This window comes from Rhynchophorus ferrugineus, unplaced genomic scaffold (genome assembly GCF_030347505.1).
Source record: "Rhynchophorus ferrugineus isolate W39M unplaced genomic scaffold, kcgeb_rfMv2 rfM8, whole genome shotgun sequence".
Taxonomy (NCBI): Eukaryota; Metazoa; Arthropoda; class Insecta; order Coleoptera; family Curculionidae; genus Rhynchophorus; species Rhynchophorus ferrugineus.
The window spans coordinates 27,520,094-27,532,572 of NW_027472587.1; the positions used below are offsets into that span (position 1 = coordinate 27,520,094).

The following is a 12,479-nucleotide window of genomic DNA, read 5'->3' on the forward strand; positions in this document are numbered from 1 at the left end:
ATATACATATCTGTCTCGCTTATCTCGTCTACCATTGGAGAATATAAAGACATTTAAAATCAACTGCTCCAAGCATTTATCTCCGTCCTTTCCTATCTCATATTTTATGACATCACGAATGGAAAAAAAAACAGTCGAACCATGCATTTGAACTGAAAATAGTAATTACTATTTTCAGTCGCTATTTTTTTGTCTATCGACTGTTTTGCGACTATCGACTGTTTTCGGTCGATAGTTCCCAACGCTAGTTTGTATAGTTATAGTACATGAAAAAGTACGATAGAATCAAAAGATTTGAGATTGCAATTTATTAGTACAAGTTTCAATTAGATAAAAAATTATCTTAAGTTGATGACTAAATAATCAAATGTACTAATATATTTCTAATTTTGATAATATTTAAGGATTTAAATATTTTTAAAATAATGTAAACAACTACAGCAATAAAAATGAAAACTTTATTGTATAATCAATACAATTTATGGCAAATCGCTAAATATATTTAAATTTTAGATTTTCTTTTCTGGTATATTTATATATGTATATATATTTTCGACAAATTTTATGTCTATTTCTAATGCTATACATTTTTTTTTCCTTTAAGACAATACTATTTTATAATCATATGCATGGATTACATAACTTATAATCTATAAATAACAAATATAAAATATAATATATATATATATATATATATATATATATATATATATATATATATCATATATATAATATAATAAAAATAGAAAATATACTGAGCACTCTACATTATGTCACTAAAAAATTCGTCGTCACTTAATGACCTTAAGAAAAGCAGTTTTTCTACATCTTCATTCGAAAGATTGTCAGTTGTTTCTCCTGGCGTCTTTCCTGGTTTCGGGGATGATAATCGGCAAGGGGCTGAATTGGCCACAACAACTAAATAAGACCTGGCAACATTATATAGCCTGGGAAATACGGATCTCATTTTCTCCCATTCTACGAGCGGATTGCTTTGTAGATTGGCAACGTCACGTGACAAATATTGGGAAACTTCATCAACATTCGCCAGTTTTTTATGATGTTTCCAAAAATCATATTTCTTGTTTTGTTCGCACCAGTTAGATGCATTGTCAGTATTTTGAAGACGTATCTTCTCTCTTAATTTCGAAATTGCTTTTTGGCGCGCTTCGGGATTTAGAAAATGAAGGTTCTTAAACCTCGGATCTAATAAAGTTGAAATCGCTACATGGTCGTTAAACTCTATAGATTCGAATTTCTGCTTTATTGTTGTTATAAGAGTTTCTTTAATAACTATCATGTCGAGTAATTTTATATTAACATTATTTAATTCTGAACTTAAGCAGCTTATCAATGGTAATATTTTAGAGATGGTAACGTATTTTTGTTGGCAGGCTTCTCGAATCATACATTCAAAAGGTTTTAGTAACTGAACGAGTTCCTTCACTACTTCTATTTCGTTCGAACTAAGCCAAGTAGATTCTCTATTATACTCCAATATAATTTCATAAATAACCTGCCATAATTTCGAAAATATTTCCAACATATAGTAAGTAGTGGTCCATTTTGTTCTGTCGTTCAAAACAAGCTGTAAAACAGACTCTTCAGGAACGTTATTTTGCAACTGGAGATTTCTTAACTTATTTGATCGAATAGTACTATTTTCAACCCATGTTATAATATCCTTGACTTTATTTATGGTCCGTTTGATAAGCCTGTTGCTAAGGACATCGTTAATAATAATATTAATTTTACCGACAAAGCATGGTAAATGTAATTTTTCACCCATGGTACTTTTAATGGCAGTTGTTATGTTAGGTCTGTTGTTGTCTGTTACTACGGCTCTTATCTGATTATGATTAATGTTCCACGAGTTTAGTATTTCCCTAAAGTTTTGAGCAATATAATTAGGTATATTATCTTTTGAAAATTCTCGAACTGCAATAGTACACGACACAAAGCTATGATTTTCTATAAAATGGGCGACAACTTTCAAAAAACTTCTATTGTTGACTTCGGTCCACGTGTTCAATGTTATGCAGATGTCACTGGCTCTTGACAGTTTACTCTGGTAATCCCTAGTGTGATTTCTATATTTTTCTAGGAGCATTTCCTTCAGAAAAGACGCAGATGGAATTTTAAAATTCGGCGCCACTAACTTCATGAATTGCAGGAATCCCTCATTTTCAACAGTTTCAAATAATCGCTGGTCCTTGCAGCCGAAATATAACAACGCTAAATCCTCTTTGGTATATTTTGGTGGATCTGAAAAAGATAAGTATATTAATCCCGTTATCTAATATATAAAATTCTCATGTCACAGTGTTTGTTAGAAAACTCAGTCGTAATCTATTTTTTATACCCCTAAGTGATAACCTTAAAAATATATTTTTTATTTTTTGAACAAAATTTTTTATTTTTTCTATTTCTATATTTCTATTATTTATATATTTTTATGTCTGTTGTTTGTAGGTTTTGATTTTTGTTTAGATCACGAAACTTTCGTTTTACATTAATTATTATGGAGTAATAATATAAAAATTAATGACAATGCGTCAGTGTAGTAAAAAATGTAGTGTATCGGGGTAAAAATCTACTACGGAAATTAGACATCGTTTCCCAAAGAATGATCTCGCTCCTTTCCAAAAATGGGTTGATCAAGTAAATAGTAGTAAGTTACCTGGATAAACCACAATGCGAATATATCAACGTCATGGTGTCTGTTACGGACATTTTACTGAAAAATTTAGAATGACCCTTCCTTCACGAACAGGTATTAGGGTAAATGCATATCCAACATTGTTTTTATCAGGTAGATATAAAATTATCTATCTACTATATGTCTGTTTATATATTGTTTGTTGACAGAAAATCAAAACCTACTTATGAAGATGTTAGTAATAATAAAATTCAATTAAACTACCAAGTTGTTCGTATGCTGTTCTCTACATAAACAAGTCTTACAAGAAGGTAATAATTAATATAACTGGATAACTAGCACTAAATTAGCAATAAATACTACTTTTAATTGTAAAATATCCCTAAAATATTTGTAATACTTTAACTTTTTAGAGCAATAATTGTTCAATCATTAGAATTATTTTTTTTCACGAACAGGTATTAGGGTAAATGCATATCCAACATTGTTTTTATCAGGTACATATAAAATTATCTATCTACTACATGTCTGTTTATATATTGTTTGTTTACAGAAAATCAAAACCTATTTATGAATATGTTAGTAGTAATAGAATTCAAATATCTACTAAGTTGTTCGTATACTGTCAGTGTGATGTCTCTACATAAACAAGTCTTACAAGAAGGTAATAATATAACTGGATAACTAGCACTAAATTAGTAATAAACACTACTTTTAATTGTAAAATATCCCTAAAATATTTGTAATACTTTAACTTTTTAGAACAATAATTGTTCAATCATTTTATAGTAAAGGAATTATATATTTAAATTTGATTGCCTTGTTAAGAACATATTTGTTACGGCGCCATCAATTAAAAATTAAATTGCTACTTTTAGGGGATTTATTACCTTAAAGAAATCTATTTTGTCTAAATTTACAAATAACTACATCTGTTTAACAAATCTTAACTAAGATTGCTTAAAGAATTTTGTTGGATCTATTAGAGGTCATGGAGGTAGAAACAGCATCCTTCCCCTAATATGTTCGAGAAATCTTTAAAAGGGCTCATCACTTCAATTTTTTTTCTCCCGGAGAAAATTGTGAAGAAGATGAACATGGTGGATAACTTATATTCTTTTTTAACGGGAGATCTAGTACCACTTGAGTTTGTTGAATCACCAGTTGAGTCTATATTTTCAGTTCCAGAGAATTTTGCTCTGATGAAAACAAGAGTCTAATATTGTATTTTAGTCTTATTTCAGGCTATTTAACAAAACTTCTGAAAAAGAGACAACATGCAATATTTGTCTATATTCTATATTAAGTAGTTCCACAGATTAAATACTCTAAAATCTAAATATCTTTAAAAAACACATAAATTTTTAGTGTTTCAACTGTCCAATCCATAATGATTTTCAAGACCAAATTTTAAGTTATTATGAGGTGTGATTGTATTTTTGGTTTAAAGTTAATGCAATATCAACAGGGAATGATTTAAAGTTTACCTTCAATATATCAATATAAGTTAGAACTCTAATAGATCCCATAAAATTGATGGCATTAAACATATATGGGAAGGCGTTATAGAAGAATTATAGATATTTTAATTTTGCCTAGAATAGAGTTCATAATTGTTTTTTTTTGCTTTTTGTTTATATATATATATTTATATTATTTACACTTGCGTATATTTGTATAGGATTTTATTTTAATAAATTAATTTTAAAATTTAAATTTGATTTTCATTTAAATACTATTAGCCAATAAATATGACGTCACAAAATAATCAGGTGAAATGGCAGACCAATCAAAGCAAAGTATTTTAAATTAATTTTTAATTTTATTTAAAATCTCAACAGGTTATAGGGTCCAGTTTCGTGTCCAAAAGAAAATAGATATTTTTCCTTTGAGGTTATTAGTTTTAAGATTAAATAGTTAGAAAAAAATGGAAATAGATTAAATTAAACACATTAAGGTGCTAAATAGTGAAACGGAACGGCCGATGTGGAAGCGTAAAATTGGAGATTTGCTGGATTACAACGATGGAGTTTTAGATGCAATCGACGGCAAGTTGGTGAAACCGGACGCACTGGCGGCGATGCGAAGCGAGAAGATGGTGAAGAATCATAAAGTGCAATCGAATTTGTATAGAAAAGCTAACAGTTACAATTACGTCTATGATTATGAGTTCAATAACAGATGCTGTATATCAGAAAACTATGGATAAAGAGACGGCTTATGAAGTGTGGGAGGCATTGAAGCAAAATTTCGAAGCATAGTCCAAGAATCAATTATTTAAGATATGTACCGACTTTTTTGCGTTTGGTTGGATACAAGCAAAAAATGTCGCAACACACATTGCAAAATTGACAGGTTTGTGGAACAAATGAAATAACGGACTTGAAGCCAACAATGAAAATGAATTACTTGATTTAATATTAGTATGTAAAGTTTTGAATATTTTAACCGCATATTTTGAAACTTTTAAATCAAGTTTGATGTTGTTAACAAGGAATGACATGAGGACATTCGAAGAGCTAAAAGAACAACTTTACATGTTTGAAAAGATTTTTACAAAAGTCAGTGATGCAAAAGTTGTATAGGAAGTTTTAGTGATAAAATCAAGTAACCTAAACGAGGGTAACAGAATTAGAAATAAGTTTAAGGGCAAAAATGCTTGTAACTATTGCAATTAACCAGAGTCATTGGATTAGACAATGTCAAAAGTGGATTGCTGATGGACGACCGTTTAAGGATGCAACACTGAAGAAGGAAAAGGACGACAGTGGATACAAGCACAGTACTATTAACGACATGAGGCGATATTTTTTTCTGCAGAAATAGACGAAAACAATTGGTGGATTAACAATGGGGCTATGAAACATGTGACAAATATTCCAGATTATTTTGTCAGCTACGAAGCATTCAGTCAATCATAATGCATTAAAAAGTGTCGGAAAAGAATTTTTGAATGCTTATGGAAAAGAAACAATTCGATTCTCATCAACAGTTAAAGACAGATGTGAAGAAATAACATTAAGGATGTCTGGTATGTACTAAATATTTTCAAAAATTTGTTTTCTGTTCTAGCTGCTCATAACCGAAATAAAAATAGTAAGTTTGAGTCAACGCCTATATCCTGTTCTATAAAGATTCATGATCAATTGAAATTATGTGGTTTTCGTTGATGTATGTTCTGTTGTCGAGATTTACAGATCTGTTACAGCTGTGTCATGAGAGATGGGAACATCAAGATAAACATCATGTGAAATCAAAACTCAAGAAGCATTTTTGTATTGATGTTAAGATAGATAAAGCAGAAATCTGTGAATCATGTACATATGGAAATGCCCATCGTTTACCATTACTATTAACTAATGTCAACAGATGTGTGTGGACCATTTGTTGAAACATTCGGAAAGAAGCGTTACTTTGTTTTGTTTAAGGATAATTATACAAAATTTAGATATGGTTATTTTACTGCATAAAAATCATAGGTAATTCAAGCACTAAAGGAGTTCTAACGCACACAAAGGCAATGGGACATTCAGTAAAAGAGATGCTGAATGATAATTACAAGGAGTTTGACACTGGAGAAGTTAGATCTATCTTACGCAAAAATGAAATGAAATTTGTAAGCGAGCCAACTGTAGTTGAAATGGCCAGGACATTGAAATATTCAAATCCAGAAGTGACCTATCCAGCAGGATTATGGGCTGAGTTAGTTAATAATAATAGTATATGTTCTGAACAGAACGGGGATATCATCTGTAGATGGTGTTAGTCCTTACGAATTATGGAATGGAAAGAAGCCGCGAACCAAATATCTAAGGATCATTGGTTCAACATGTACAGTCAAGCAACTGTACTGGTTAGTGGGAAGGTATTCTCAACTTGGCAAGATTGTAGAGATTAATGGACATTATTCCCAATGTTAAGATGGCTATTTGGATTAAATAAATTTGTTGAAAAATATTTCGAAATGAAATAGCAAACCCAATATTCTACCTTCTGATAGGTGCTTGCATGTATTTTGATCAACGATATATAATCAACGAGTCTTTCTTAAAGCAAACTTTCCTACAGCTTCGGCTTATTACATCGGGGACTACAGGAAAGTGAACAAAATGTAGTATTTGATTAACTCCTTCTACACATGCGCATTGCGATAATATACAGTTGTTATGTTTATTATTTGCTAATTCTATGATTATATTTTCACTTATTAATTTCTTATATATGGTTTTGAAAATATTAGTTTTTTTTGTTGGTAACAGACAAATAAACAAATTACCAAGAAACTGAGACGACAAATCGTAATATCAACGAAGTTACTAAAATATAACTAGTTATCCAAAATTAATCTAATAAACTAATCTAAATAATATTAATATAATGGTTCCTAATGGTTATTAAAAATGTGATGAGTAAGTATGTACATTTGACAATAGCACGAAAAAGGAATGGATACTGTTGCAGACAATATTATACATGTTTGAAGGGTGAAAAATCATAAATACTACTGGCTGAAAAATAAAGTTACCAGAGAAGAATCCATACATAAAAGAAACATTTAGAGCTCTTGGTGGACAACAAATGATAAAATATTTTTAAGAAAAAAATTGAACCGACTTCAAAAAATCAATAAGTTCCTTCACTAAAAAGTAAAAAATAGTCAAACTTTTTAATACAAAAAAAAATGTTTTAAAATAAAATATGCACATAATAATCCTTGTAATCTATATATATATATATATATACTTAACTTTCTTAACTTCGGTGATCCTTTGTGATAGTGACATTTCAAATTAGGTGCTCTTTTTTTTGTTGATTTTTTGTGATAGTGACACTTTACTGCTAAGTGCGCGAGAATTTTTCTCACCACTTTGATTAATTACAATTTACGATGCCGAGGAGAAGACGACCTAATTTAGGTCATCGCAGTCAATTACATGTGCGAAGAGCTACCTCATGTGCTAACCGCACTGATGACCAGAGAAAGACATATCAAGAATTGCTGTATCAGAATTGCGTTCTTTAGAGACTGACAATGAACTAGATAGGCTTAGAATGCAACGAGTTCGTGTACATCAAACACAACAACAGCGAGCACGTCATAATGAAATTGAGCGATTCCGCAGACACAGTGCTCCTGTGATCCTGGAACGAGCTGCGTTCCACTAGATGAGGCAATAGATTATTGTATCGACAAATCGGTAACAATTGGGGAAATGACAATAATTTGTAAATATTGTAAAGCGTTAAAATACAGTGGTGAATCTAGTAGATTATGTTGTGCTGGAGGCAAAGTAAAATTGCCACAATTGGTCCCACCACCAGATCCTTTACGCTCTTTAGTTTTTGGGATTGGAAATGATTCTAAGCACTTCTTGGCCAACATTCAGAAATATAACAGCTTTTTCCAGATGACATCATTTGGCGCTACACATATTATATAGGACAATTCCCACTTTCCCACAGTTGACCCAAAATTGCATGCAATAGTTACCAAACACATGACACATGGACGTTGCGGAGTTTTCCACTGCAATTCCCCTGTATGGTTGACGGCAAGTGTTCCAAGCGATACCCAAGAGACCTGATTGTTGAAACCATAACGGGAAATGATGGATACCCATTGTATCGTCGGCGATCAGTTGCGAACAATAGGGATCGGGTTGTGAAGGAAAGAGGACAAAATGTTGATATAGACAATCGCTAGATCGTGCCATACTCGCCAATATTATCCAAAGCTTTTGAGTCTCACATCAATGTGGAATATTGTAACTATGTGAAATCGATAAAGTACATATGTAAATATGTTAACAAAGGCAGCGATATCGCCGTCTTCGCTGTAACCACTGCAAATGACGAAATATCACAGTACCAGATGGGTCGCTATGTAAGTAGCAAGTCAACACCGTTATGAACCAGGACGACGTAGTCAACTATTCCACGGAGTTTTTAAATTCACTGGAATTGCCTGGATTACCCCCTCACAATTTGAAGTTAAAACTAGGATCAGTTGCCATAATGCTGCGTAACATTAATCAACCTCGACTGTGCAATGGAACAAGACTGGCTGAGAAAAATATGATGAATAACATCATTGAGGCAACAATCATAAAGGGAAAATACCAAGGAGAGCGTATACCGATGATTCCAACAGCTTTAGCATTCAATTTTAAATGTTTACAATTTCCAGTACGTCTGGTCTTTGCGATGACCTTAAATAAATCTCAAGGCCAGTCGTTGGAAGTTTGCGGAATCAACTTGGAGTTTCCCTGGTTCGCGCATGGACAATTATACGTCGCGTGTTCGCGCGTCGGAAAACCGTGATCTTTGTTTATTGACTCACCACAAAACAAAACAAAATATTTAGTTTATCAGAAATCTTTAAATTGATTAACAAACTCTATCATAATTGTGTGTCTGTAAATATCTAATTGAAATTGAATAATTGAAACCTTATAAATAGCCAGTATTTCAGGAAAAAATAAAAATAAACAAGAAACTTATTTAACCTACCTACTATACGTATTTTATATTCTACTATATACACTCAATTTAGTTTAATACCTACCTATGTTTGTCATGTAATGTCAAAAAATTATATTATTATTTTTGTACGTTTTTTTTGTTAAAAATTTCAGTTTAATAATTTTTTACTTTTTAGTGTTAGATATTTACTTAATAAATGACGCAGTTATTTTATTAAGTATTACAATGGATAGCGCAAGTAAAATTGCAGCCCGTATGAAGAAAAATAGGAATAAAGAAACAATGATTGAAAATAAAGAACGCTTCAGGCACCGGGGTATCTAGTCTAGATGATTTGACAAATGTTCCAACCAATCTAGGAAAAAAAAGTGGTGTCCCCGTTGGAAATTGAACACGCGACCTCCTCATATGAGCTTAACGTTCTAATCGTTACACCATAAAAAGAGTTGGCTGTAACGTTTCTATGACTCATGATATGGTTAGTGCTTAAAAATCAAACTGAATAGCGTTTACACTGAACTACTTCCAATTTTTCGTCACATCAGTTCAGCAATAACATTATACACAAATATCTGATAATTTTAGATAAAAAAATGTGGAATCTTTATACGCGCCTTTGAAAATTGAGGGTTTCCCTTAAATTTTCTCACTTCCTTCATCAGATCCTGACTTGGTTCCAATGGTACTACCTCGGAAGTGCATTCCTTCGAATAAAAAAAAGGAATTTGGAAAATCGCTCCGTAATTGACGGAAAAAGCGGCAAACATACATTAAAAAAAGAATATACATCCGAGCATAGAACCTCCACCTTTTTGAATTCGGTTAAAATGGAAATACATCAACACTATATGAATAAAATAATAAAATATATCGATGCTGTTACTTCGATATTGAAATATACTATATTTGACATCAACTTTATTTAGTTTTCATTAATGTTTTCAATGTCTCAGTTAAATGTTTTTATTTGTACTATTTTATTTAATAAAGAAGGAAAGTATATTAGTAAATCTAAACAACATAATAAATATCTATTAATACAGGTTTGATTTTATTTTGATAATTGGATTATTGTCAAATTATCATTGTTTTTTCCGCACAGTATCTCCATGTGTCTCGAAACAGGGGAAATAGTTGTTGAGATTATGGAAAATATATTTCTACCGATTTTTATGAATATATGTCTTTTTCCAGTGAAAAATAGTTCAGAATATGTGCAAACACATAAGAATTCATCATATAAAATTAAACGACGCTATTCGTATACATCTAAACTTACTTTTAGAAGCCCGAGCGGACTGTACCTTTGTAGTAGCCTTTGAAGTTGACGGTTCTTCCAAGTCCACTACACTGCAACATTCAAAATAAAGTTTATTTTTGATATTTATATATTTACAATGTCTCTAACCTGTCTCTTCTATGTTTTTTTGGTGGACCTCTATTTGGGCCTTGACCTACCAACTGTCTTTTCCCTACATTATTTGAGGGTTTTGGAGGAGCCATTTCAGATTATAAAGTATCAAATAAATTTAAATATAATCACAAACACCACACCAAACCGACAGACTAGCTATAACGCTAGAAACCAAACTTTTATACTTGATATACTAATAATGGATACTTGATTTAACTAATTATATTTTTTTGTTTGTTTTTTATTTTACTAATCAATCCTTTGATACAAATATCATATATAATAAAATAATAAATTATTGTTTTATAACAAAGTATCATTATAACAATATTAAATGACTCAAGTGGTTGTTTTTTTTTATATTAAATAATAACTATACTAGTCGTTTTGATATAGTCAATGGCATTTTGAGTTTTTGATATTTAATGAATAGCTTTATTAATAGTAATTGATTTTTTTTAATTAATGCAGCTTTTTCAATAATCTTCCTCCATTTGTCACCATCTGGTCGTTGCAAGTATCTGGTCGACAGTTGACAGTATCTGGATCGTTGTCTATATTTGAATTTTCCTGACGCATATTTTTGATTATTATTATTCTCTTAGATACAGAAACAACAAAACTAAATATACAAGAGGCCACATGGTACGCAACTCCTGACAGCGCAACATATTAAAAATTTAATAATAATTATATATAATACAAAATTAGACAAAAAATTGCTGAAAAGAGAAAACTGCGAAAAAACTGGCGACAAGTTAGAACAGAATTAAGCAAGAGAATAATGAACAAAATCAAGGAATTCAAAAATATTTAACGCCAACTGATGCAACGGAATACTCTCTCTGGAAAGTAACAAAAATCAAAAACCCCCACAATATAATGCACTCCTTAAAATTGTAACAATATCGAATATATAAAAAAGTGCATTAAGTTAATAAACTTTATATTTAATAAAAAAAGTGGCTCATATCGTTATGATTCTTAAACCAATAAGAACATCAGAAGACGTCTCCTCCTATCGTCCTATAAGTATGTTACCTGTGATCTCCAAAGATTTTGAAAAACCATACATTAAGAGACTCAAAATAATCACAGAGGAGAGAAATATTATTCCAGACCATCAATTTGGCTTCCGTAATAAACACCGAACTTAGGATAATCAAAATACTTCAATTTTTGGCTTCGGTCTACGTGTTCAATGTTATGCACACATCACTGGCTTTTGAGAGTTTACTCTCGTAATCCCTAGTGTCAGTACTATATTTTTCTAAAAGTATTTCCTTCAGAAAATTCATGAATATCTGGAATTCCTCATTTCTAACAGTTTCAAATGATCGCTGGTCCTTGCAGATGAAATATAACAACGCTAAATCGTCTTTGGTATATTTTGGTCGATCTGAAAAAGATAGGTATATTAATCTTGTTATCTAATATGTAAAATTGTCATGTCACAGTGTTTGTTACTATTTTTTATACACCTAAGTGATAAGGGATAGTTGATAGGGTGACAAGGTGATAAATAAATCCTTTGTTGATTCAATAATTATATTTAATAAAAGACTAAATTATTGTCTTATAACAAAATTAAATAACTCAAGTGCTTGTTTTTCTATATTAAATAATAGCTATACTAGTCGTTTTGATATAACAGGTCAATTAAAATGTCCCCGGCTTGACACATAGGTGGCGCTACTAGAATTAAATCCATATGTCTTTTAGTTAACCCTAATCCTCAAAAGATACGTGTATAAATTTGACAGCTGTTGTTGTTTTGTTATTATGAAAAAAATGGATAAAAAAGAATTTCATGTGGTGATAAAATATTGATTTTTGAAGGGGAAAAATACAGTTGAAGCAAAAACTTGGCTTGATGCCGAGTTTCCGGACACTGCCCCAGGAAAATCAACCATTAAGGATTAG

General features: G+C 31.0%; 1 protein-coding gene across 1 annotated transcript; it reads right to left on the minus strand.

The window, feature by feature from the left end:
- Nucleotides 1-633: 633 nt before the first annotated feature.
- Nucleotides 634-10,723, minus strand: LOC143200645 (zinc finger BED domain-containing protein 4). The gene is made up of 3 exons (XM_076411170.1): nucleotides 10,551-10,723; nucleotides 10,422-10,492; nucleotides 634-2,265 (listed from the first exon to the last, which is right to left on the minus strand). Exons 1-3 carry the CDS (start codon nucleotides 10,643-10,645, stop codon nucleotides 764-766), a joined length of 1,668 nt encoding a protein of 555 aa, XP_076267285.1. The 5' UTR covers nucleotides 10,646-10,723; the 3' UTR covers nucleotides 634-763.
- Between the last annotated feature and the right edge of the window lie 1,756 nt (nucleotides 10,724-12,479).